Consider the following 27,993-nt stretch of genomic DNA (forward strand, 5'->3'; position numbering starts at 1 on the left):
GCCCATTTTTCAGGAAGCAGTGCATTTTTTTTGTGTTCAGCTTTCCTTTAATTATGAGTTACGGTACTTGGCTGCACTTTTGGCTGAATTTACCCCTGGGGGCTGGGGGATAAGAATAGGCCCTCTGTTTGGCTGTACTTGTCATAAGAGGCAACTAAACAGCCACCGGGTAGATGGGATTCATTAGCCTGGGAAGGCAGCTCATCTGAGAGAAGGAAAACTCTGATCACAAACCTCGACTGCCTTGTGGCTACATCTAGTTATGGAAAAGGCTTCAGGAGTCAACCTAGAGGCAAAATCCAGAGCCAGAGTCCTTGAGGCAGTTTGTGGCTGAACACAGTCATGTTCTGACAACTCCTGCGATGCCACTGGAACCAACCGTATTGGCTTCTGCCTTTCCATTGGACCATTTCAGCGACACAGAGAGGGGGGATTTGCTGCATGGGAAACAGTCTGTCCTCCATATCTACTTTACCCAGGCTTCAAGAGGACTGGAGAGGACACTCTGTTCCAGAACCACTATTCAGAGCACGATACCATAGTCTTCAGAGACTGAAGGATGCCAGCATGGCTGAATTTAAGAACATAAGCCCCGCTGGATCAGGCCAAAAGCCCATCTTGTCCAGCTTCCTGCATCTCACAGTGGCCCAACAGATGTCTCAGAAAGTACACAAGACACCTGCATCCTGGTGCCTTCCCTTGCATTCTGAGGTGGCCTACTTCTATAACCAGGAGGAGGTTGCACATACTCATCACGGCTTATGTTGTTTGGCCATTGTTTGCTAGTTTCTGCTCACAGTGAATCCTGTTGTGCTGTTTGTTTTAATCAATGCTCAACCATTTTTCATGAAACAGTGAGTCACTCTGGCAACTCCTTGTAGAGTAGAAAGGTCACCTACACGCTTTGAAAATGAATGCATATATTTCAGCGTGGGCTGTATATGGAACTAAATTTGCACAGAAACTTCTTGTGTGGAAGATATATAGCAATTAGATAGCTGACCAGAATGTGATAAATGGAAAACTTCTCACTATTTCCAATGCAACTGCACTGTCTTCCAACCTATTTCTGCAAATACTGACATTTATTAGGGCACCTTCCTTATGAGGAAAGGCTACGGCGTTTGGGCCTCTTCAGACTAGAAAGGAGACGCCTAAGGGGGGGACATGATTAAGACATACAAAATTATGCATGGGAAAGATAAAGTGGATAGAGAGATGCTCTTTACACTCTCACATAACACCAGGACCAGGGGACATCCACTAAAATTGAGTGTTGGGAGAGTTAGGACAGACAAAAGAAAATATTTCTTTACTCAGCGTGTGGTTGGTCTGTGGAACTCCTTGCCACAGGATGTGGTGACGGCATCTGGCCTGGATGCCTTTAAAAGGGGATTGGACAAGTTTCTGGAGGAAAAAACCATTATGGGTTACAAGCCATGATGTGTATGTGCAACCTCCTGAATGCCAGATGCAAGGGAGGGTACCAGGATGCAGGTCTTTTGTTATCTGGTGTGCTCCCTGGGGCATTTGGTGGGCCGCTGTGAGATACAGGAAGCTGGACTAGATGGGCCTATGGCCTGATCCAGTGGGGCTGTTTTTATGTTACATTTCAAGTGCCTTGTGGAGACTTTGGGGTAACAAGGAAGATGTCAAGACTCTGCAAAACACCCCTACGCTCTATGTAGTCACAAACAACTGCTACCACTCATCCATTTAAATGCAGGCTTGGTAAAAAATAAAAAACATGCAAAAGAGCAGATGGGTGGGTTCCCAATAGCAGACGGTATAGTCTGGGGGAAGAACTATCTGATGACTCTTGGAAGCTAAGCAGGCATAGCTTGGGATGTGTCTACAGGAGAGACCAGAAGAAAAAAAATCAGTGATAAGCTGTTGTGACCCTCTGTGGCAGGGAGTTGAACACTGCAGTGGGAGAGTTTTGGAATATTGAGAAGGAAACAGCTGGACAACCACCTGCTGGTGTGATTTGTGTGGCTTGCCTGTGAAAAGCTTGGCATGTTCCTGCAGCTAAGAAAACACTGGTTACACCATAGAACAGCATCTCACGGCACACTGACAAGGCATTAAAATTGTCAAGGCGTGCCATCACTCTTTTGACAATTGACAAGGCACACCAAGCTGCCAGTGGAGACTTACATCACCCATCAGCCCTACTAATAAATGACCTTCCCTCAAATGCCTGTGGCACACCTGTGGACCACTCGCGGCACACCAATGTGCAATGGCACAGTGGTTGAAAATGATGGCCACAGAAGGATAACATCTGAAGTTTGAAGGTTTCTATATACATAGAACAACATTGTAAAGACCCTTATTGGGTCTAGGAAGCCTGCCTATGTAAACTTAGCAATATCCAAAGAGCACTCTGAGGAAAAGGAAAGGTGGTATATAAATAAGAACTTGTGCAAGGAAAGCGCCTACAGGTAGACCACAGCTGCGATACAAGGACATCTGCAAGAGGGATCTGAAGGCCTTAGGAGTGGACCTCAACAAGTGGGAAACCCTGGCCTCTGAGCGTCCCACTTGGAGGCAGGCTGTGCAGCATGGCCTTTCCCAGTTTGAAGAGACACTTGGCCAACAGTTGAAGCAAAGAGGCAAAGAAGGAAGGCCCATAGCCAGGGAGACAGACGAGGGACAGACTGCACTTGCTCCCAGTGTGGAAGGGATTGTCACTCCCGAATTGTCCTTTTCAGCCATACTAGACGCTGTTCCAGAACCACCTTTCAGAGCGCGATACCATAGTCTTTCGAGTCTGAAGGTTGCCAACATATACATGTGGGCTGTCACCAACACTTGAAAGTGAGTCACTTTCTTTTAGATATGGTGAAAACATGGCAACGAGAACCAGCGGTTCGCACAGGTAAATAGAGCCTGAGTGCAAAAGTACTTTCCAAGCACAGTCTGCTTGTAATAAAAAAAAAAGTAAAATCATAACATTCATTAACAGGCTATCCAAGTTTACATCTCAAAACACATAGACGAACAGGCCTTGCTGAGGGAGAGTCAGCATGGCTTCTGTAAGGGTAAGTCTTGCCTCACGAACCTTATAGAATTCTTTGAAAAGGTCAACAGGCATGTGGATGCGGGAGAACCCGTGGACATTATATATCTGGACTTTCAGAAGGCGTTTGACACGGTCCCTCACCAAAGGCTACTGAAAAAACTCCACAGTCATGGAATTAGAGGACAGGTCCTCTCATGGATTGAGAACTGGTTGGAGGCCAGGAAGCAGAGAGTGGGTGTCAATGGGCAATTTTCACAATGGAGTAAAGTGAAAAGCGGTGTGCCCCAAGGATCTGTCCTGGGACCGGTGCTTTTCAACCTCTTCATAAATGACCTGGAGACAGGGTTGAGCAGTGAAGTGGCTAAGTTTGCAGACGACACCAAACTTTTCCGAGTGGTGAAGACCAGAAGTGATTGTGAGGAGCTCCAGAAGGATCTCTCCAGACTGGCAGAATGGGCAGCAAAATGGCAGATGCGCTTCAATGTCAGTAAGTGTAGTCATGCACATTGGGGCAAAAAATCAAAACTTTAGATATAGGCTGATGGGTTCTGAGCTGTCTGTGACAGATCAGGAGAGAGATCTTGGGGTGGTGGTGGACAGGTCAATGAAAGTGTCGACCCAATGTGCGGCGGCAGTGAAGAAGGCCAATTCTATGCTTGGGATCATTAGGAAGGGTATTGAGAACAAAATGGCTAGTATTATAATGCTGTTGTACAAATCTATGGTAAGGCCACACCTGGAGTATTGTGTCTAGTTCTGGTCGCCACATCTCAAAAAAGACATAGTGGAAATGGAAAAGGTGCAAAAGAGAGCAACTAAGAGGATTACGGGGCTGGGGCACCTTCCTTATGAGAAAAGGCTACGGCGTTTGGGCCTTCAGCCTAGAAAAGAGACGCCTGAGGGGGGACATGATTGAGACATACAAAATTATGCAGGGGATGGACAGAGTGGATAGGGAGATGCTCTTTACACTCTCACATAATACCAGAACCAGGGGACATCCACTAAAATTGAGTGTTGGGTGGGTTAGGACAGACAAAAGAAAATATTTCTTTACTCAGCGTGTGGTCAGTCTGTGGAACTCCTTGCCTAGACGCCTTTAAAAGGGTTTGGACAAGTTTCTGGAGGAAAAATCCATTATGGGGTACAAGCCATGATGTGTATGCGCAACCTCCTGATTGCGTTATGGGTTATGTCAGAATGCCAGATGCAAGGGAGGGCACCAGGATGAGGTCTCTTGTTATCTGGTGTGCTCCCTGGGGCATTTGGTGGGCCGCTGTGAGATACAGGAAGTGGGACTAGATGGGCCTATGGCCTGATCCAGTGGGGCTGTTCTTATGTTCTTATGTTCTTACAAGCTTGAAAAGGTTAGAAAAGAAAAATGAATGCAGAAAAATTCTGCCTGGCCTCTGGGGTCCCTTAGTGCTAGGAGGCCTCAGTTCTCAGCTGGAAAGAAAGTTTCAAAGTCACAAGCCATCTTAAAAAGAAAAATGGCTGCTGGCACACCTTTTCCTTTCAAAGTTAAAGAAGCCTCACAGGAAGAAGAAAAGGATCTGCCTTCTTCCCACTGAGTTCCTGGAGTTCCCCTCCTCTCTGAAAAGAGAACTAGTCACCTGCATACCATTCACCTTTCTCTAAAAAGGAGAATTCTTTCTAACTAATATCCCATGAATGAATAGAAAACACTTGTTGTAAGCTGGCTGATCAGAAAGGGCTTTTATCCGGTTAAGGTGAGGACTGACAAACTGCCCAATAGGGATAGAAAGTTAAAACCCATTTCTGCCCAGCCCACAGGTGTACACACTTGATCCCTGTTGCGTATACGCATCACTGGGCAGAAAAAGCTTAAACTTTAGTTAAGAGAAAGACAAACAAATGGAAGTTACCACTCTTTATGCTAATTTCTCAGAAGGATGTGATCTTAGGCTCTGATCACATGGAAGCTGACCTCTGCACCTATGAAGTGTCAAGGTGGGGAACATTTATTCCCTTACCTTGTGGCTGCAACTGTGTGGGAAAGTTAGATAGGAGTGGGTCCTTACTTCGTGTGACTCTGAGTCACTTTGTGTTCCCCTTTTATTCTTAGGGTGACAGTCTGAGCCCAATCCTTTACAAGTCAATTCTGAACTAAGGCTGCAATCCTATCCACATGTACCTAGGAGTAAGCTCAATTGACTACGGTAGAATGATATGCCAATAAAGGTTTTAGAAAGAAAAAGACTATAATAGAACTTACTTCTGCATAGACATGCATAGGATGTCTACTGCATTTAAATGCATAGGATTGGGCTCTTAGGGCCCAATCCTATCCAATTTTCTACTGCTGGTGCAGTTGTGCCAGTGGGGTGTGTGCTGCATCCTGTGGTGGAGGGGCAGTAACTGGGACCTTCTTAAGGTATGGGAACATGTGTTCCCTTACCATGGGGCTGCATTGTGGCTACACTGGAACCGGAAACTTGGATAGGATTGGGCCCTTAGTCTCATTTTAGTCAATAGGGCTTACTCCCAGGTAAGCATTGATAGGATTGGAGCCTCAGTAACATGACCAAAAGCTGCAAGATCCATGGACATGAATGTTTGGGGGCACATGAATATGCACAATGCATGTATCTCCAGAGCATGTTTTTTAATAAGCCTGTGCACTTTACAAGCTAAGGCTGAACTAGCCTATAAACGGAAATCTATTCATTGGCCTTCAACGAGAATTAAAAAAAGAAATGTTTTCAATTCGCTGCATATGAATAATATAAGAGCTCTTATTCAAATGAGGGAAGTGGACGAGGGAAATGACAAGCTGAGACCTTGAAAATTATTTGTCATGTACCAGAGCCTATTATTTAATTGGAATGTCATTGATGCCACCTTACTACTTGATGAAGGCGCGATTGGTGTGTTTTGCTGCTTCTTCTATTAAGCAATTAGCATTTGATGAAATATCCGTTTTATCTAAATAACCAAAAATAAATATCTAGAACAGGCTTAAATATCTTGTCAAGTGAAGTGATGGGGAGTACTCTGCCATCACAGGATTAAAAACTGTAAACTAAAACTAAGAAAGAAATTACAAAGGATTCAAAATGTTACTCATCACAGAAAATATCCAATACTTGCCCGTGTCACCCCCATGAACCACGCCCGCCCCTGGAGCTCTGAGTGTACCCAATCTGCCCAGTTGACCAACTCCCATTCTCCTATCAGGTAGAATTGACCTCACAGAGAGCAAAAGACAGACAGGGCCTACCAGGAGGCCAGGTCTACCAGGTAGGTGCACTTCAGCTCTGACTTGGGAAGCCCAGTAGAACTGGGCTCCAAAGACAGGTAGACCTGGGTTCATGGAGGAAAAGTTCAATGGGGTGGTCAGGTCTACTGGGCAGGCAGACCAGGGCTCTGGAGCATTTGGTGTCACCCCCCATGGTGTCTCCTCATGTGGTCCACACCCCCTGCATCCCCCTAGTGACACCATTGTATGTGAAAATGTGAGCACTGGGTAACAGGAAGTTTAAAACCCAGGGATCTGAAGAATGCTTTCTGGTATGACTGGGTAAAGCTAGATGAAGCCCTCAGGCAGGGATGATAATGCACAGGGGAAATGATCTGGTAAGAGTCAACTGCAGGTTGGGGTATAAGTTGAAAAGTTCTGCTCATTTCTCAACTCATGCTCCAGCCTGGCACATGTCCCATGTAAATCACTCACTGTCCCTATCTTTGCCATTAAAATAGTGGGAGTTGCCACCATTTTAGAAAGTATTTAGGCAGGGCATGTCCTGGTCTCATGATGCTCTGCGTGAGCATCATCTTGGCTGTCCTCTCTCCGTTTGTTCAACTTTTGAAGACTTTATGTTCTGTTGCTTTTGTAGCTCCTTAAAATTATGAATTTGAGGCTTGGCCGTGGCAAGGAGGGAAAGATTACAACCATCTTCTCCATGTCCTAACCCCAATCTACAACTCCTCCTTCACCCCACCCCCTGTTGAGCCCTGTGGGCTTTTTGAGAAAGAAAAATAGATCTACCAAATACAGAGTTCCCATGTCAGAACTAGTTTCACCCTAAGGGCAGAAAAATGCATAACTATTGCTGGCTTTCCGAAGGACTTTCTTTTATCTGAATAGCAACTATGACTGACTTCAGGTTGAGCAGAGGACTAGGCTGGGGGAATGGGGTTCTGTTTAACCCTTCCCTTGGCAGCCAAATGTCTGTTCAACATTCGCCCCCCCCAACACTCACTCACTCACTCACTTGGAAAGCTTCTTTAGGAAAATACACAATGGTGAAAAATTCTTGCTTTAGGCAAGCATATGAAGACAAGTTATGTGCCACTTATGCTCTTCAGTAAACACACCTGCTCTAAAGTCTAGGGTAAAGTGTCATTGGCATCATTTTGTATCTTGCAAGGCTTTTAAAATACCAACCTGACATCTGCTCTTAGACTTGACCACTCACATATGAATGTGTGCACACTAACAGGAAGGAATTTTGGAATTTACCAAACTTTGTTGTGAGCTGAAGGTTCATCATTGGTATTTTGGTTGCTGAACCATCACTCTTCGTGAACTCCGTCAAATGGGTCCTCTCAGCTTGGAACATCTGTTTCCAGTTCCCCTTGAAGTAAAGAGCGTTCACCAGAAAAAGTCTAGTCAGGGGACCAAGGTCATCACTTGCAACAAGGTTTCTTATTTTGCCTGCACAAACAGAGATATTTGTTCAGTTGCCTTCTCAATTGGCCAAGATGCATTTGGAAAGGATGAGGCTACAGTTAAAAATAAGCACTATCTGATCCTGACTGCATAGAAGCACCATCCTAAAAGCCATTTCTAAGGCAGCTGCTAGAGGGTTAGATACAGCTCTAGAAGAGCAAGGTTCAAATCCTCCGTCATGCCAAAACCAGGCATTACAGAATATGCTTGGCTGCAGCTAAAAGCAGACTTGCATCTCCTCCAAAACATGTTATCACTACATGATGTCATTGAGAGTATATTTGCCTGCCCTCCATGTGATTGGTTGCCACTTATAAGGGTGGGGAAATGTGATGACATCTTACCATACGCTCTTTTAGGGCAAAATAATCTAGGGGCAGACAGGGAGGAGATGTAGGGCTGCTGGATTCCATGCTCAACTACATATGCTCTGTAATATGAAGGGAGGGGCCCAAAACCTTCTTGTAGAATGCGTCCGGGTTCCAGGTTTGATCCTTGGCACCTCCAGGTAGGGCTGAGAAAAAGACCTGTATGAAAATCTGGAGAGCTGCTGCTAGTCAGTGTAGCCCAGGGTTTCTCAAACTGTGGGTTGTGACCCAATGTCTGGTGGGTCCTGGGTTGCCCTCCTCCCATTTTGTCCTGTGGCCTCCAAATTGGAACCTTCTGGATGTAATTGGAGGCCGCACTGGCCCTCCACTATGCAAGTTTCCGGAAGTAGCTGGAAAGTCACTTCCAGTTTACTTCTGGGTTTGTGAAAGTAACCTCTGGTTGCTTTCAGAGGTCTGCAAAGGCCTTCTGAGGTCTGTGGAGGCCAGGCGCTGGAGAAGGAGGTGGGTGGCAGGGCCTGGCTGCCACTACAGAGCAGGTGGGTCATGGCAGGTGGAAGTTTGAGAACTCCTGCTTAGCCAGATTGACCAGCAGACTGAGGCAGCTGAAGGCAGCTTCATATGCTAACAGGTTTATTAGGCTTTGGCCAAGCTCCCAGAGAGGCCATAGCAAAGCATCCAGCTCTGGTGCAGGCTGAGGAGAATTCAGAAAGGCAAGCCACTTAATTCTGAGATCTGGGTTATGCAACACTGAGGTGAAACTTCAACTTATTCCACAGACTAATTGCACCAATGTGGATGGCTGGAAGCCAGTTACGTGTCATTGACCTTTCAGCAGACTCTCTGTTGTTTCTCTGGGGTAACATCACATGACCTGATGCTCTTGCCAACTTGTCATCGAAATGGTGGTGTGTGTATTGACATGCTTAGCCCAACAACAATGAACTCTTTTATCTAATACCTATTAGTAAAGATTTACAGTAAATGTGGGAAACAGAGCATTGGTTTTTGACAGGTTAAACATTTGTTTTCATTCTCCTTCAAAGAAGTTGTTACGGAACGATTGTTTCCAGTGGCAAAAGGGACAAAGAACCTTGATGTTCTTTAAAATGCATGGGGGTGGGTAGGTAGGCTGAACATCTAAGGTGGTGACATTTTATGGACAGAGGCTTTGTTTTTTAACAAGTACACAAGAGACAAAAAAAATCGATAGGTGCATCTATCCTCGGGTGCTTTAAGACAACAGCAAAGCAATTGTCTTTTGGGCTAATATAGTAGCACTAACTCTGTTTGATGGCCATTGCTCATTATTTAGACCCCACACCATTTCCATTAACTACTGCCTATGCAAAGGGAAAGTCAGCCCTTTTGATGGGAAGGAAAACTTCTCCAGCCCCAGTAGCATCTGCCACATCTCTTCCCATCACTACTATTGTGCTCCAAGGAAGGAGACTGTTTTTTAATTCAAAATGTCAAGTGTATCCTGCAGTTGTGCAGCACACAATATATTTTCCTTTGGGAGGAAAAATAATGAAATAGACAAGCCCCCTCCTATAAGCAAGAAGTGTTTTGCATGAAGGAAGTGCTGGTCCAATCCCTGGCACCTCCAGATCTGGAAGGGGGATGGCACTGTTTAAAATCCCAGACAGCTGCTACTGGTCAGTGTAGTCAATACTCATCTGAATGAACCAATTGCTTCATAGTAAGAAAACTTCATATATTCATGTGCAAAGCCCAGTGCAAATTGACAAAACTTTGGCAGTTTCACCAGGCTTCTCCAGACCCTCTCTAGATCAGGGGTGGGCAAACCCCAGCCCGAAGGTCATTTATGGCCCTTGGGGACTCCAAATTCAGCCCACAGGGAGCCCCCAGCTGCCAATGAGCTTCTGAGCCGTCAGAGACTGTTGGAGCCCACAATGGCCTCTGAACAACCTATTTCTCCATCAGTTTCTGGTTTAGACTGTATGTTTTCACTGTGCAAGAGGTGTGTGGCAAACAGTTCATAGTTCTCATGTGGTTCTACATGCCTGTATTATATAGTTCTCATGTGCATTATAAATAAGCTCAGTAAAATTCATTCATTCTTATAAGTTCCGTTTCTAATGTATTCATTTATGTAAATTGATTCAAATTTGAAATGTAAATTAATTCTTTTTCCCCTTGGCCCCCAACACAGTGTCGGAGAGATAATGCGGCCCTCCTGCCAAACTGTTTGCCCGCCCTTGCTCTAGATGGAGCAAGTTCCATCATTTTGAAAAGTGATGGCACCAACAGGGGAGAGAGGACTGGGGACATACCAACAATATCAATGATCACTCCTCTACTGCATGCAGGACAACGGCGCTACTGCCATTTTATGCCTGAAAGCATTGCACTAAAATTGTGGGGGTAGTTTGGAAAACATAGCAATAAATCTGCAACAGGAACCAGCAACTGGGAAAATAAATAAAGAAATGCAAGAGTGTGGGATGAACTCATCTGTATTCTCAGAATTAAATGATATTGGTTCCCTGCTACCCCTAAAAACTAGGCAACAAGCCACCTTTTAAAGTGGTGTCCTCATATATTTAGCAGGAGAGAGCAACTGTTCCTCTTCATTCCAGCATGGTCTTTTCCAGTGGCTGTTGCTGGTATCTCTTCTGTATTTTATTTTTTTTTAAGACTGTGATCCCTTTGGTGACAGGGAACCATTTATTGATTAATTTCTATGTTAACCACATTGTGAACTAGTCTGTTGAAAAGTAGTATACAGGTATGCACCGCACAATGACATGTCAATCAATGACTAACTGCATAGAAAATGGTGGTCTCATGATGGAGCTACAGGTCCCTAACTGTGGGTTGCAACCTACCTGATTTTTGGTGGGTTGCGATAGGAACCAGCTGTGGCACTGCAGGCATCCTGAGTATTACCGGCTGCTGCAAGGCATTCTGGGGCGCTAAGCGGCTGCCACGGTCATTGAAGTTTGCATAATGACAAAGAGCGCAATCCTAATGATGTGGTATAAGTCCTTTATGTCAGCCCAGGAGTGTCACAAATGTGCCATAAGGCATGTTTGCACCTCCTTGTGAGCATGGGAGGCTGATGCAAGGATGCATGCCATCTTCTTGACCCCAGATCCCAGCAGGCCAAGGGCAAGTTCGCACCAGCCTAAGGAGGCCAGCATGGGGGGTTGGGTAGGGTGGGGGTAGGGCAGAACAGGGATGTTCCAGGGTGGAGGAGGAAGCATTGGGGGGCAGAACAGACCTGGGGGGGTGGGACCAGTCCAGGCAACCTAGGCCGTATCTTAACCCAGTGATTTCGCTGGCACAGACCCCATGGGGGTGGCTGCTATGCTACATGGAGTAAGGGAAAATAAATCCCCTTTCTCCCACAGACTCCACTTTCAACCCTGTGCTGGATACTGTGCAGGCCAGTCAGCCTGCCCATTCCAGCACAAGATAGGATTAGTCTAGAAATCGCTTAACAATACATTTAGGAGAATGCATTCCCATCATTAAGCAATGCATACCTGAATAATTATTCTTAATATAATATGTATGTACAACAAAGACTAGCTAATGTGGGGGCACCCTCCAATGGGGGAAGCTGGACCTGCTGACTTCCTGAATCTCATCCACTGTCAAAAGCAGGGAGCCTCTTTCCGTCAATCAAGTTGCCCATTTTGCTTGACGTGGAGAGTCCTGCTCAGTGAAAAGTCCAGTAGGAAAGTTGAAGGAAATTAAAAGAATGTCCATAAGACCAGCAGTATTATGGGGCTGAGTGGATGGGGAGTTTCACAGATCTCTAGCTCCACAGCATTTGTGGAAGAGATGGGGCTAAAATACCTCTTTAAAGGGACCCTGGCACCCTGAAATTGTACCAGACACATAGATTCTCCTAACACTCTTCACTTAGATGTGTGATGCACCCCTCTAGCCACCAAACTTGAATTCTGCAGGCATCGATAAGGCCATACTAGGAAGTTCGGCACACCACTGCAAACACAAGAAAGCTGCAAAAAGAGGTTTTTACCATCTGTTTTGTTTTCCACCCAAGTACTGATGGCCTCTGCGGAAGCTTTAGTGTCTTGGAAATTCACCAGCTTTACCCCTGTCTGAAAGAATGCCTTGTTGCTATGGAGATACTGTTCTTTCACCATGAATCCTTCTTGAAGGTAGAGGGCATTGGCAAGATTAAATGTAAATTCCTTCCTTTCAGAGGTGACAGTGAAAAGAGTCTGGAGTGGCAGGAAGGCTTCACCTGAAGAAAATAAGTGTTAAGAGTGAACATCTTCATCTGAAGAACACAAACCAGCTGCATGTAACAGGGTAGTTATCCAATACAGACATCATTTTATCATCCCCCCCCTCCCCGGAAGTCTCAGGTACTCCATGAGTTAAGTTAGCTCCACAGGAGAAAAATAGCATTTGCAGTACTGGGGGTGGGGGGGGGGGTGATAAAAATGCCATTATATCTGGAGAAAACAAAGAGGAAGAAGGTGAGTGGCCAGACAACAAAGGACAACACTTGTGATTAAATGAGACAGGCACATTGACTGTACAGCCCTAATAAAATTGTAACTGTCCACAGTTTTAGGCTCTCTTCGTAGGTCTTTGTAAGTATTGTGTCCTAAGGGGGAAGTTTTATATAAAAGCACAAGACAAGCTCATGTTGCTGTGTTTTATAAATCCTCTTTAAGACATTTACTAGGGCACCTCAGAAAAGAGCCTATTGCAGGAAAAGTCAATGTCATATGGCAACTTTTTCAAGACAAAACAGATTCCTTGTGGCATGTAAGCCACAATCCCTTTTACCAGATGTGCTATCTTTGGACGACAGGTATAATATGTAACCTAGGCATGCGCGGGGTGGGGGGGGCAGAGAACCCTTGCTGATAAGAGAGGTTGTCAAGGATTCTGACTACAGTAGAAAAAATAAGGAGATGGGTCCAGCCTAAATCTGAGATACCCAAAGCTTTGCTATACCACAGGCTTGCCAGTTAGAACTTGAAAATCTACACATTTACACATAAAGAATGTGTGTAGACTAACAGCCCAATCCTAGCCAACTTTCCAGTGCGGATGCAGTCACAATGCAGCCTCAAGGTAAGGGAACAAATGTTCCCTTACCTTAAGGAGGTGTTCATGACTGCCCTACCACCACCAAACTCAGTGCGCACCGCATTGGCACTGCTGCATCAGTGCTGGAAAGTTGGTTAGGATTGGGCTGTAATGGGACTAAAAGGAGCAGTGGCGTTCCTAGGGGGTGCAGAGCACACCAGGTGACACACACCAGGGGGATGACACCACTACTGGCCCAAATTTTTAAAATGTTGGTATTTTTGAATTATACCCTCATGTTTTATATCATTCAATATGGACTTGCACGCAAAATGTAATGAAACAAACTACATTGAAATATCTCTATTCTATCAAAAGTTATAGCCAAAAAACCAGTGGGAGTGGGGCGATGAAATATCACCACACCCACCGCTCAGGGCATTGCCCCACTCAATGCATGGGAGGCAGTCCATCATGGGGGTAACACATTGGCCTCTTGCACTGGGTGATGTAGTCCATCATGGAGGTCTATCATGGGGGCGAGGCACCCCTGCACCGGGTGAATCCACTGAGAAGGAGCCTACCCCATGCAGCTAATAAGCCAGATAGGGCTGTGCTATCCTAGGTATAAGGACATAAGGAGAGTCCTATTGGATCAGGCCAAAGGCCCATCTAGTCCAGCTTCCTGTATCCCACTCTGGCCCACCAGATGTCTCAGGGAACACACAAGGCAACAAGATACCTGTATCCTATTGCCACTCCCTTACATCTGGCATTCAGAGACAGGCTAGTAATCCATGATGAACCTTTCCTACATAAATCTGTCCAATTCCCTTTTAAAGACACCTAAGCCAGAAGCCAACACTGCATCCTTTGGCAAGGAGTTCCACAGATGAATTACTCTCTGGGTAAAGATATATTTCTTTTTGTCTGTTCTAATTCTCTTGCCAGTCAGTTTTAGTGGATGTCCTTTGGTTCTGTGTGTCGTTGAGAGCGTGACATCAAGGTATCTTTCTGTATGGGCAGGAGGTCTGATCTAGAGGGTAGGGCCTCTGTTAGCCCGAAGATAACATCAGAAGGTCGCCAGTTTGAGGCCACTGGCAGCTCCGTGAATGGCAAGACCTCGAAGCAGCTGACAAGCTGAGCTGAGTTATTCCACCTGCTCTTTGGTGTGAGCGAAAAAGCAACTTGGCTGCCCTTCAAGTGAGAGATGAAGGAGCTGCTTGTCAGCCTGCGTGGGAGGCAACTGGGGGCCAGAAGTGATACCAGACCAGAAAGATCCATCTGAAAAGTTGTGTGGTTCATGAAAGACAGAATCTTTCTGTGATTGTAAAAATCCCCTCAGGGTTTTAGAAACAGCCTGCCTATGTAAACCACCTTGAATAAAGTCAGAGGAGTAATCCGATGACCAGAAAGGTCCCAGTGGGACCAGAAAGGCAGTATATAAATACCCATTGTTATGATGACAGTGATGGTGATGATGATGATAATGTTAATGAAGAATTATGTCATATTCTGTTCAAAGGAGCTTCCTTCCCAGGCCTGTGTGTTACGGATTGTAGCCATAATACCTGAACAGGTTAGAATCACGCTTTGTCCCCAAGATCAGGTTCACAGTGCCTGTTCATGAAAGTCATCTGGGAATTTCAACTGATATGGAAACTTTTAGCAGGACTGAATTCTTAGCTGTACCAGAGCTAAAGGCAGTCTTTAAATCGCAGGACAGCGGCGCTCATAAAAATGCTATGCCTGTGTACCCAGCACAATTTTTCATATGAAGAGAAGTCTCATTATAGTGTTGAAAACAGAGCGTATGGTTAGCATCACCAAGGTATTTATCGTTCTAGCACGTAATGAAGAGAGTCCATTTTGTAATAATCTTATTACTTTGCTGTCTGTCTTCATGCACTCTAATAATAAAATGCATCAGAGTGGACATAAAAACGATTGACCATGTCCTCTGGAAACATTTCATTATTGAGGTGCATCAGCATTTTCCTCTTCTTAATAGTCCTGAAAGTTTCCTTCTTTTTACTGCAGAATTAAGTTGTTCACATTTAATGAAAGTATCTTAAATTTCTCCATATTAAAAAAAAGTCCATGAATATGTCCATGAGTACATGAATATGTAGGAGGTGTATGGGGTTTTAAGGGGTTTGAGAATTATAAGGGATTATTCAATAGATAAGAGGGTGATGGGATAGGCTAGCATAAAGTAACTGAGGGCGCAATCCTAACCCCTTATGTCAGTGCTTTCCAGCACTGGCATAGCGGTGCCAATGGGACATGTGCTGCATCCTGCAGTTGGGTGTCACTCAGGGAGGCCTCCTCAAAGTAAGGGAATGTTTGTTCCCTGACCTCAGAGCTGCATTGCCCTTATGTCAGTGCTGAAAAGCACTGACGGTTACGATTGCACCCTGAGGGAGAGTACTTAATTTAGAGGGAGAACATGGGAAAGCTATGTCTTTTGAAGTTAGAGCTGCATAGTCAGGCAGAGTGATGGAGTGGAGAAGGTGTTAATCAACAGGAAGGGGGAGGAAGAGTTAACTTTGAAGTGGAAAATAGAACTGCAGAAGGCCAGATGGCCTTGGGAACAAGAAGGATAGCACCAGAGATAACACACAGGTGCAAAAGATGAGATCACACCATGGAAGAGAAGTACATGCAGGGGTTCTGATTGGACCACTGGCAAAAGCAGACCCGAGTGTATGATTGGCTGAACAGCAGAAGCGGGGCGAGCATGACTCAGCAAGATTGGAAAATTATGATTGGCGGGCTGTGAGACAAAGCTGCGCTGGGTCTTGGCTCTGGGTGCCCTCGGGGTTGGTGAATGCCAAGGGGGAATTCTGATTCTCTGAACTTTTTGGAAGGAAAGATCATGTAAGTGTATATAAGTATGTAGTAGAGTAGAACCAGAGCTTTTTTATTTTCCTGTAGCTATGTTTGTACTGACATCTTTAGCTGTCCTTGAGAAGCCCACTATGTTGGGTGGCAGCTACTTCAGTTACTAACCTCAGTTACAATAAAGAACTTTTTACTCTGATTTTGGAGTGTGTGTGCTCAGAGGTGGGCTTGGATGACTCAGGAGAACCCAGGGGCTTGCGCCAGCAAGCAACAAGGGAGCTGGGGCAGCCCAGTCCCTTCACATGTCCTATTCTGGGAAGTTTGCAGTACTTGTGTGATGAATGCTCTGGTTTCCTCTCTCTCTCTCTCTCTTCTTCTATATTTCTGGACAGTTCCAAAATCCCCAGATGCTTCTGTGCAAGTGCAACAGGCTACAAGCAGCTGGGACATTCCCCCTCTGCAGCAGCCATTTGTCCCTTGTTTGAAATTCCATTATCCCCCAGCCATGCGCTAGATATGGATTGGAGTACATCTCCAATTCCCAGATTGGCAGCTATCAGAGACTGGGCAGCCAAACCTGTCCATCTAAGGCAGGGCCACTTGTGGCCCTCAAAGACTCCTAATTCGGCCCGCAGGGAGGCTCTAGTTTCCAATGAGCCTCTGGCCCTCTGGAGACTTACTGGAGCCCATACTGGCCCAACACAACTGCTCTCAGCATGAGGGTGACTGTTTGACCTCTCACGTGAGCTGTGGGACCAACGCTCCCTCCACTGCTTGCTGTTTCACATCTGTGATGCAGCAGCAGCAGCGAAGGAAAGGCCGACTTTGCTTTCTGCAAGGTCTTCTATAAGCCTTGAACTATTGTAAGACCTTCATTCATTCGTATAAGTTCCATCACTAATATATTCATTTATGTAAATTTATTCAAATTCAAAATGTAAATTAATTCTTTTTTCCTCTCTGACAGTGTTAGAGAGATGATGTGGCCCTCCTGCCAAAAATGTTTGGACATCCCTGATCTAAGGGGTTGGATGGAGTGGCCAGATAGGTTCCACTCCACCAGTCAGGTAACTTGATGACTGACCTAGGTTATATAATTCAAAACACAAGGAAGCTCTGTTTTTTTTTTTTTTTCCTGGTCTGGCATGGGAAACTTAATTCTGATACCTGGAAGACACCTATTTACTCTCCAGTAAGTGCAGGGACCAAGGATTCCTTGGACAATGTGAGTAGCTAGTAACAGAGAATGAAATCATAGCCAGGCACATTCAGGGAATTAATTTTGATGGTTTGCTTATTTACTGCTCACTTCACCAGTTTAGCAAGGTGACACATTTTGGGTGGTTTTGTGGAGTTCGCTTTTGATTAGCATCTCGCTCAGCTCCATCTGCAGGGCACTATTGGTTATTGTATACAACAGGGGTCCCCAAAACACGGCCCAGGGGCCAGATGTGGTCCGCAGCAAGCCTCTTTCCAGCCCGCAGCCAACCTCTTGTCCCCTGAAAGCCTATGGCGCACTCAACTGAACTGTGAACTGTGACCAGAACTGTGCTCTGATTGTGTCTGGAGGGTGTTCTGAGGGCCAGAGAGGTTGAATGAAAGAGCCCATTCATTCATTTATTCACTCATCTAAGTTCCATCTCTAATTTATTTAAATTTTATATTTAATTTTTTTTCCGGCCCATCACACCACGCCAGATATTTAATGCGGCCCTCTGGCCAAAATGTTTGGAGACCCCTGGTATACAGCAAAGTGCAGGTATTTCACAGCCACATTTCATCCCCCCCCCCTTTTAATTCCTTTTCTTGTGGATTTTTAATATCCTGATTTCATTTTAACTCTTGCCTAGCCCACACTCACAGGTAATTCAGGGAGTTAGTTGCAGGGTCTGACTTCTTGTAGGCACTACTGTGGTTTTGCTTTTTAATAAGAACCATTGGGGTTCACTGCTTTCCTGAGAAGCGTTTTTTCCCCAGATGTCTGTTTGGTTTCTATAGTTTAAGATGGTGGCAGCAGACAGGAAACTTCTAGTTTCTTTCTCTGTTCAGCAGCTGATCCAGGAAAGGGAAGGCTGATTCCCTTCCCGGCAGGAAGGGGATGTGGTGAGCACTAACCACTGAGCCCTGCTCCCTCAGTCACCCTGCCTTTTCCCAGCAGGGCTGACTTAAGGAGTTGCAGGTCCCAATACAAAACATATTTGTGCCCCACCCAGGATGCAGGGCCCACCTACACACCAGGGTGAACAGTAGTGGTGAGGCACCTGGCAACAGTGACACTATCAACTACTGGGGCGGGGGGATTTCAAGTCATCAGTCCCAGGAGCAGGTGAGAGGGAGGGCTTTCCAGCCACAATGTTCCACTCGCCATGCTCTCCTCGTGACGCCTCGCATGGAATATTCCATGCCCAAGTGCCAGCTACAGAGCAAGGTGCCGGCTATGGGTGCTCTCCTCACCAACACTTTGCGGGGCCCAGTTTGACCTAGTTGGTCAAATTGCCTTAAGGCCAACCCTGTCTCCCAGCTCCCCTTTCCCTGACAATCCAAATGCACAGAAATTTTGGAATGTCAGTGGTGAACCTGTGAAATCTACAAGGCCCAGGAATGGGGAAGTGAGGCAGCTAAATCCGAATCATTTTTAGCACATTCAGTGTCTTCCAAAGTACATGCATCCCATTGGGCACACTCCACTTCCCCATATGGTGAAAAGTTCCAGGAGCAGCATAACTATCAGGGTTCCTTTCCTTTAGATCAGAGTACTTGGGATGGCTCTGCATTTGCTCTGTTTACAAATAGACCGGTAAAGCAGAAGTGAAGGCAGGCAGCTGCCACTCTTCCAAGACAGCTGCTTTGCTATCCCACTTCAGACTCCAGGGGGAGGCCCTACAGCTCTGAGAGCTTCATCTTCTGACAGCTCACAGTTCTCTCTCTTTTTCTGCCTGTGACTTCAAAACTGCCAGCTGCTGTGTTTCTCTCGGATGTAAACATGGGCCCAGCCCCAAACCCAAACACCACTTGACGCAGGCACAAATTCTGCTCCTGCCACCACATATGCGCACCCCTTTAAACCAAAAAGTGCAGAAGTGTTCTGCACTTCCTGTTTCGCAAAACAGGGTAGGGAAGTTGATCCTTGCTTTCCGCAGATATGTGCAGCAGTGGTAGCAGCAGAGATCAGCTTCCCTACCCTTTTTCCTTCATGCAATCCCAGTTTAAACAAACCAGGATGAATGGAACGAGCTGGCAGCTCTCCCAGTTTATCTTGTGCTTCCTGTTTTGTTTAACCCTTTTCTGCCAGGCCCACAGGTGTACACATTTGGTCCCTGTTGCATACGTGCAATGTTGGGCAGAAATGGCTTAAAGGGACCACATAAGGAAAGAGTGAGGTAAAGGGGTGAGATGGCCAGATTACTACCTGCTGATCTGCTTCCTGCTAGTTTTGTTTGCCTTGCTAAATCCACTGCTCAGTGCAAGTTGCATCATCCACTTCATGGATGGGCCAGCCCTTTTCTCTCGTCTCAGCTGGAAGGGTGTCACCTTCTCCAAGTTTGCAGAGAGAATCTCCAAACTGTTGTCTCCCACAGTTGAAATATTAACCATTCACCCTGAACTCTTACCGAGCAATCCACCTAACAAAGTAGTGATTCCCAGCTACCATAACTGCAGCCTGAGTTAAAACAGTGATAAGACAGTCATACCAAGCACTAACTTAGGAAGACCCACAAAACCTCACTGAGGCAGCAACAGTCAAATGGGTTTTGGACTTTGTAAAGATACTGGGAAAGGAACCAGAACTGGGATCAGAAATTGGGACACCTGACAATAGTGCCAAGTAAGTGTGACTCCATTAACTTTTGCAACTGAAAGCCTGGCTGATGTTGGTGTTCATTTGTACCAAGCCACAAAATCGTAGGATCAAAACTCCTATTTTTCATTTTCCCCATTTTTTCCCCTCAAAATAGTGAGGTTGAGGGCTCACCTTAAGCACTTTCTGATGTCTTCCTCCTGGTGGCTGCCATTCCCCCCCCTCCCCACAACAGCCAGGGCAGTCACATCAAATCCAGGGCATTGTGCAGGAAACACATGACTGCCTCAAATACCTGCCATAATGTTTCTTGTTATAGCAGCCCTATTTTTACCCACAATGCCCTTGGCCTGCTACAAGACAAGTCGCCACCCCATTACTGACACCACAATCCTGTGCACGTTTACTTGGGAGTAAATCCCATTGTATTCAGTGGGGCTTGCTCTCAGGAAAGCTTGAAAAGGATTGCAGCCTCACCTATTAAACTGCCACAGTAGCATAGGATCAAGGCTGATGAATGTGTTATTTCGCAATCCACCCCGTTGTCGCTGTCTAGTGAGTCAAGTATTGGAATTCCACAGTGACAGACGGCCCCTGGAGCTCCAGCAGGGATTAAAATTGACTTGAATCAAGAGAAAGAAATATCTGCTAAATGTAAAAGGAGAGCTGAAGTATCTGAGCGCAGCACTGATGACACAGAAGGTTAGCTTTCAAAGTGTCTCTCTGCATGCATTTCAGTACTGGCAGAACCAAAGACACAGAGGAGACTTTTTTCCATTCACTTCCGCTCTTATAGCTGTACCTACCTGCCTTTCTCACAAGGCTTTTGTGCATTGCACCTAATGAGCCTAGCCTTACCTTTTTACTACTTTTTATCTGACTACTGTTTTTATGATATGTGTTAATATGCTTTTATCTGTTTTTAAATTATGTTTTTAATCTGTTTTAACCTGTTGTAAGCCGCCATGAGTCCCTTTGGGGAGAAAGGCTGAAGAAAACACAGGTCATGGTTCAGGATGTGGACTCACCTCCCTGCATTACAATCTCTGAGCATGAACTGGAGGTTGTCCATGACTTTGTGTACCTTGGCTCAACGATCTCCGACACTCATTCTCTCGATACCGAGCTAAACAAGCGCATCGGTAAAGCAGCTACCACGTTTTCCAGACTCACAAAGAGAGTCTGGTCCAACAAGAAGCTGACGGAACATACCAAGATCCAGGTCTACAGAGCTTGCGTCCTGAGTACACTTCTGTACTGCAGCGAGTCATGGACTCTTCACTCACAACAGGAGAGGAAACTGAGCGCTTTCCACATGCGCTGCCTCCGACGCATCCTCGGCATCACCTGGCAGGACAAAGTTCCAAACAACACAGTCCTGGAACGTGCTGGAATCCCTAGCATGTATTCACTGCTGAAACAGAGACGCCTGCGTTGGCTTGGTCATGTTGTGAGAATGGATGATGGCCGGATCCCAAAGGATCTCCTCTATGGAGAACTCGTGCAAGGAAAGCGCCCTACAGGTAGACCACAGCTGCGATACAAGGACATCTGCAAGAGGGATCTGAAGGCCTTAGGGATGGACCTCAACAAGTGGGAAACCCTGGCCTCTGAGCGGCCCGCTTGGAGGCAGGCTGTGCAGCATGGCCTTTCCCAGCTTGAAGAGACACTTTGCCAACAGTCTGAGGCTAAGAGGCAAAGAAGGAAGGCCCATAGCCAGGGAGACAGACCAGGGACAGACTGCACTTGCTCCCGGTGTGGAAGGGATTGTCACTCCCGGATTGGCCTTTTCAGCCACACTAGACGCTGTGCCAGAACCACCTTTCAGAGCGCGATACCATAGTCTTTCGAGACTGAAGGTTGCCAATACAATTATTATTATTATTATTATTATTATTATTATTATTAATAATAATAATAATAATAATAATAATAATAATAATAATAATAATAATAATAATAATAATAATCAAGGATAAATACCCTTAAAACTTGCAACCTGTTGATTTTCAATTTGAGTTCCCCCCTCAATTATCTGCAAGTACTTTTTAAGCAGCTGCACCAGCTTTTAATGAGCAAGGATGAGACTGACCCCCTTATCGGATGAAATGGCACAGTGCTTTGCACGGCGCAAAGTGTGTGCCACTTGATGGCACTTGAGTTGGGGTGTCTGCAGGTGAGAATTGTCAAGTTAGAAGGCATACCTTTACTCCCCCCTGGCATGATGATGTGCCCACACAGACCCACTTTCGGTGCCTTTTTGCCCTGCAGCCAGAGTGGGGGCTGGCTGGGGCAAGTGGGAGTGGGCAAGAACTGTTTCATAGGAAAAAGTTAACCACCCCTTCCTGCCCACTGAATCTCCCCAGCGAATGTCTGCCTGCATTAGTATTAGAGCATAAACGTTGCAATGTGTAGTGCCAAGCCGAACATTTCTAGGCTCAAAATTTTGATTCAGAATGGGGGGGTAGGGGTGACAGGGAAGCAAAAAGGAGGCTGAAAGCAACGGTCGGCTTCAGAGGGATGACGGGTTTGTAGGGGGTGGTTTTCTAGTGGCAGTGCAGCGCTTTTAATATTGTTTACATTTTTAAGTGTGTTGCTTTAGCTCATGGGTCTCCAAACCCCGGCCCGGGGGCCAGATGCGGCCCACGGCCAGCCTCAATCTGGCCCACAGCCAACCTCTTGTCCCCTGAAAGCCTCTGGCCCACTTGGCCGAACATGACTGGAACTGTGCTCTGGTTGCATCTGGAGGGTGTTCTAAGGGCCAGAGAGTTTGAATGAATGAATGGCCCATTCATTTATTTATTCACTCATCTAAGTTCCATCTCTAATTTATTTACATAAATTTTATATTTAAATTTTTTCCCGGCCCTCAGTACCGTACCAGATATTTGATGCGACCCTCTGGCCAAAATGTTTGGAGACCCCTGCTTTAGCTGAAGCTACAGTACTCCTCTCCTCGTAACACTCACCAGCTAAAGACCTCTACTCCCACCAATGTCCTTGGAACAGTGCTACATCATTCCAAGGCCATTTGGGAATATTTAATACTTTCTCACCTTGCACAGCATCATGAAACCATTTGTTCCATGCATGCTTTCTGCCTTGGGCACATACAGGGGGGCCTTCGTATCCATGGATCCCGTACCCATGGTGTCAGTTAACAGTGAATCAAGTCCACAGGGCCCCCAACATGCATCCCCTCGTATGCCCCCTCTGGAGACTAGTTCCCCTCCCCTTGGGGAACTTCTGAGCCCCACTGAGGCTGTGGATGTCCGTAAACCCCAGCTGCGGTAGCCCTGGACCTTCTAATGCCTTTTATGGGCATAAAAACATCACTTCTGGTTTTTGGCTAAAAACTGAAAGTGACTTTTTTGGTCAAAAATGGCCATACTGAGGCCCGCTGAGGCCGCGAGTGGACGCCCCCAGTCTCAATAGGGCCCAGAAGCCCAGCCAGAGGGGAGGGGAGCCTCCACAGGGTCCAGGCCATGGGGACGGGGGTTTGTCCGTATCTTCGGTTTCAGCTATCTGCAGAGGGTTCCAGAGCGGAACCCCCATGGATAAGGGGGCACCCCTTTAATGGTTTCAGGACGTGGTGTCAGAATTGCAGCACAGGGTGAAAGGGTTAATGCTGATTGACTTTGGGAAGAGCAAGAGCTGGAACTCTTGCTGCTCCCATGGCCAATCCACATCAACCCTTTCTTTAAAAACAAACAAACTAAAAATGAACCTATAGAGGCAAGCAGACAATGGGAATGAAGAATTGTGTTACAAGAGATGGACTCTGAGAGAGCCTCTATTACGGTTGGATCATTACTTTCACTATTCAACCAATGGCTTGGTGAGAATGAACATTTTAAAACTAAATAAAGAATAAATATTGCAGTTTACATTCAGTCGGAGGAAGTTAAAGAGACCTTTGCTGGCACCTGACATGCAGGAGTCAGTCAGTGGATGGAGGGCAAGCAAGAGACTGTATATATCCTGTTGTCTTTTATACTGATCTCTTTTTCCAAGCTGTCTCCTGCGCAAAGCTCATCTTACTTTCTCTTTATATCTCTAGGTACTGCACTTTTTTATGAGAATGCAGTGGAGTGAAGTTAATTAGTCAATAACTACGTACCATCACCGGTTGTGGCAATCACACATATCACTCAAATGTTCCGAGACCTTCCTTCTCGTCAATGATTGACAATAGTGAAATTTAGAGGAAAAGAGGCTCTCTTTCCTAAAGTATTTTCTAAAGGGAGAAATTGGACTATAATAGTTGGCAATCTGCTCGAATGGATGGATTTACATCATCTGTGAAAGGTCTAAAAATGTTCTATAAAGTTCCCCCATCTGTCTTTTTCTGCATCTTTTTTTTTTTAACAAAAATTATTTGCCTTGGAAGTCAAGTGATTTTTTTTTAAGAAATAGCTTCATATACATACACTAAGCAATGTCAAGTGTGTTCTTTGCACATTCACTTTGATTTGTAGATTGCATTTTGCCCAGAGTGCATTCCAAATTTAAGCAATTATATATCAACTTATTACATTTCATAGAACCCACACTTGAAAGCAGGCTTCAATTATCACCTCTTTTAGCTGCATGTTTGTTTGGAATTTTTGGTATGTTTTTGCACAAGGAGGAAACCAAAATATCATGTTGCAGGAGATAATGGCTTCATGCCCCTGTTCTGCAAGTCACCCACAAGGAAAAACATCAAAAACCGTCTTCCAAAATGTTCTCGCTCTCTACTGACTGAGAGGCTGTCACAGAACAAAAGGGATTTGGAACAGATAATGTCCCAAAAGATCAGAAAGTGAAGGGGAGTACAGACAGCTGTTCTTCATCATAAAACTGATCTTCATATAACGTTTTGTCTATATTTCAAGGCCGTGTTCAGAGATAACTTTTCTGAGAATCGAAGACAGTTGACAGTTGAAGACGGGTTCGTATCCTTTTTTCGAATTACAGACACGCACACACCCCAATGGATTGCCCAATATGTATCTATATCCCCTTCACCAGACTGTCAATCATCACCATCATCATTAGTCCTGTTATGCATCAGTATAACTTCAAAAGATGTCAACAGCTTGGTTTTACTTTACATATGGATAGCTAGAAACAGAACACCTCAAGGCTCCAGAATGAGGGCAGAAAGTATTTCGTACACTCAGATGAGATTATGTTACTGTTAGTTGGCAACCTTCAGTCTCGAAAGACTATGGTATCGCGCTCTGAAAGGTGGTTCTGGAACAGCGTCTAGTGTGGCTGAAAAGGCCATTTCGGGAGTGACAATCCCTTCCACACCAGGAGCAAGTGCAGTCTGTCCCTGGCCTGTCTCCCTGGCTATGGGCCTTCCTTCTTTGCCTCTTAGCCTCAGACTGTTGGCCAAGGACGCAGAAAATAAAAATAAGGACAAAAAGAATCGTCTATTCTTTTTGTTTGAATATGGTGTGTAAATACATTGTATTTGTATGCTGTAAATACATGGCATTGGTATAAACAGGTTTTTTGGATGTAGTTGTACAATAAAACCAAAATTTTTATGGCTAAAACAGTCTTCAGGACTTGCTTGTAAAGAAGGAAAGGCAGACCTGTGTAACTTATGTAGGGACAGTGAGGCAGACGGGATGCAGGGGGAGGAGCACGAGAGGGGTTTGTGGCCATCAGGAAGTTGAATAGGGAGACATCTAAGAGAAGGAAGAGATTATGACCATGCCACATAATGTGACTTCATCATAAAGCTGAATCAAAGTGAGGAAAAGGTTTCCTGCTTTCACTTTCTAGACCAGGGGTCTCTCACCCTTCCAGGCAAAAGGGCTGGACATTCGGTCTACAGGTCATCACTGAACTTCTGGGTTGCTGAGCCCCAGGAAGCGGTTGAACAGAGCTTGGCTGGGAAGATGAAGCCTCCCACCAAATTTGCCCCATACCTGACAGGGAATGGCAGATCTTTGTGGGCTGGATGACTTTGGGTGGCTGGCTGGATGTGGCCCATGGGCCATGGGTTGCTGACCCCTGCTCTAGACTTTTATGGGTTTAAAAAAGAATTGCACTCACCAGCACTCAGTCCTCCCAGAAGCACAATTGCTGCCCAGAGTAGAGGCAAAAGAACATGGTGAGTCGTGCCAAATTTTTGAAACTTTTACTTATCCCATAAGCCTCTCCCCATGTACATTTTTTTTAATGTCCCACCATGATAAACGATCAGATCATTCTTGTTACAAAGTGTTGATGTTTCTTGGGTTAGAGGTACTCACCCTCATTTCCTTGCAGATTCAAAAGCTGTTTTATCTCATGGTGTGCTTTCCCCTTTGCTCCTAAGTGTACCATTCCAAGTGCCAGTGCAGCTCCAAGTGGGGAATAAAGAACGTTCTCATTCTTCCGGGCTAAAGAAAGAACTCGATACAGATCCACTGCAAACCGTGTGATACTGTCAGCCATTGGCTTGGAAATGTGGCTGCTGGTTAAGCAAATCCCAAAGGCAGTCACAAGAAGGGTCCAAAATAAAGCCTTTCTCATTGTATCGCAGAGTATTGGGTAGCTCCTTTTGCTGCTAAAGTATTGGAAATGAAATTGGAAATTAAGTATTGGAAATGGAAATTGAATACATAAACAAATGATTTCAGTTATGATATCTGAGTAGCACTTTTTACTATACAATGTGCTCTGAAATTCTTACTTAATTCATCTCCAAAATAGGAACATGGCTACTGTGAGAATAGTACTCACACTGTTCTCTTGAACAGGGGAATCACCCCTATTCCATTTCCATGTCCTCGAGACAGCATTATGCTCAGAATGGCAACATCATGACATGATGTCACTTCCGGATTCTTCCAAAGAGGTGGCCTCCTCCATGTTTGACGAACATGAAGAAGAGGGGAAGGGGAGTCAAAAATCACCCCAGCTGTCTCTGTGAGTGTGCATGTGCTGTAGTCACTTCTTGAGCATGTGCACTCACAGTTTGCGACACCCCTTTTCAGTCTAGCACCTGGCACAGGCCACTCCGTGCATGCTACCCCATTAGTCCTCACTTTTCCAGCACTGGCCTTCATTCCCTAGCCCAGCTGGCCATTTTGCCAGCTTTAGGGGAATGAAAAAAAGGAAAGAGCCCATTGTCATTGCCTTGCAACCATAGGATATTCTCCTGAACCCTTTGGGGCTCATCCTTCCCCATATGACGGAGGCAAAATGGTACCCTCAGAGTAAAAAGTCAAGCTAGAAAGGGACAGAATGGCTTTGTTACTTAGGGCACAATCCACACTCACCCTTGGGCTGGCACAATCCCCTTTGCGCCGGCCTTGAGGCCAATCCACCGCAGGAGTTGAGAGGCCATTGTGCTGGTGGACCAGTAAGTACACACTGACCAAGTCAGGCTAGTGTGGGAGCCTGGGGGTGGGGGAGGGTAGAACAGGGGTGTTCTGGGGTGGGGGTGGGCAGGCCCGTGGGTGGGCCTGGCCTGGGAGAGGGGTGTAACCAGGATCCAGCACTGAGGCCCCGAGCTGAGCCACAACCAACAGCAACCCCACGCTGGATAGAGGGCAGGCCGGCTGGCCTGCCTGTTCCAGCACAGATTATGATTGGGCTGTTAGTCATGCATCTCCTTCAGTTCCAGATATCCTGTGGGTGGGTTGGCCATAAATTGAGACCAAATGAAAAGTTGCCCTGAGCAATTGTGTAAATCCCTGAGTTTGAGCCCTGGACTTCAAATCAAAGTCTAAAGCTACAACTTTAGTACACAGTCAGCTCCACAGAATTCAGTGTGATTTACTTTTTGAGTGAACATCATCAAGAATTGGACTATAATATTCTATCCACTGGGCAATGTTAAATTTCAAAGGAACAACAGTCTACCTCCAGAAAGCACCATGTGTCTCTGATAACAAAAACATTCATTTTTCCCTGTGTTCTATTGCCCATGTCGTTACCATAAATTAAAAGACAGGAACAATCCAGATTCCTGGGCAGTTGATTGAAAGATTTACATATTTTCATGTCGGGCTCATGTACCCAATCACATACCGTGAGCGGTATTTATGTTGAACGGTCATTTAAAACACTCAACGTAACTTAATTTTCTTTTCCACTGATAGAAATTACGATGCTGGAGTTCTTGACATTAATTAACAGCAGTGCAATTTCACTATTGGTAATGAATGACTTTGTGGTAATTAATGGATGTAAGCTATGAAGATGTTTGTTGCATCCATAATGCAAAGCCTGCCATTCATTCAAGTAATGAATCCAATATCCCAGGATAACCTTTGTT

General features: G+C 45.5%; 1 protein-coding gene across 1 annotated transcript in view; it reads right to left on the reverse strand.

Annotated features, from left to right (window-relative positions):
* SERPINI2 (serpin family I member 2) overlaps positions 1-27,060 on the reverse strand; it is a 36,906-nt gene extending 9,846 nt beyond the window's left edge. Inside the window, exons 1-4 of the mRNA XM_066621542.1 lie at positions 26,993-27,060; positions 25,982-26,184; positions 12,060-12,287; positions 7,509-7,703 (exon numbers count right to left, since the gene is read on the reverse strand). Of these exons, the coding sequence (XP_066477639.1) occupies positions 7,509-7,703; positions 12,060-12,287; positions 25,982-26,184; positions 26,993-27,060 (694 nt within the window). The remainder of the gene's footprint in view (positions 1-7,508; positions 7,704-12,059; positions 12,288-25,981; positions 26,185-26,992) is intronic.
* Between the last annotated feature and the right edge of the window lie 933 nt (positions 27,061-27,993).

This window comes from Tiliqua scincoides, chromosome 3 (assembly GCF_035046505.1).
Source record: "Tiliqua scincoides isolate rTilSci1 chromosome 3, rTilSci1.hap2, whole genome shotgun sequence".
Classification (NCBI taxonomy): Eukaryota; Metazoa; Chordata; class Lepidosauria; order Squamata; family Scincidae; genus Tiliqua; species Tiliqua scincoides.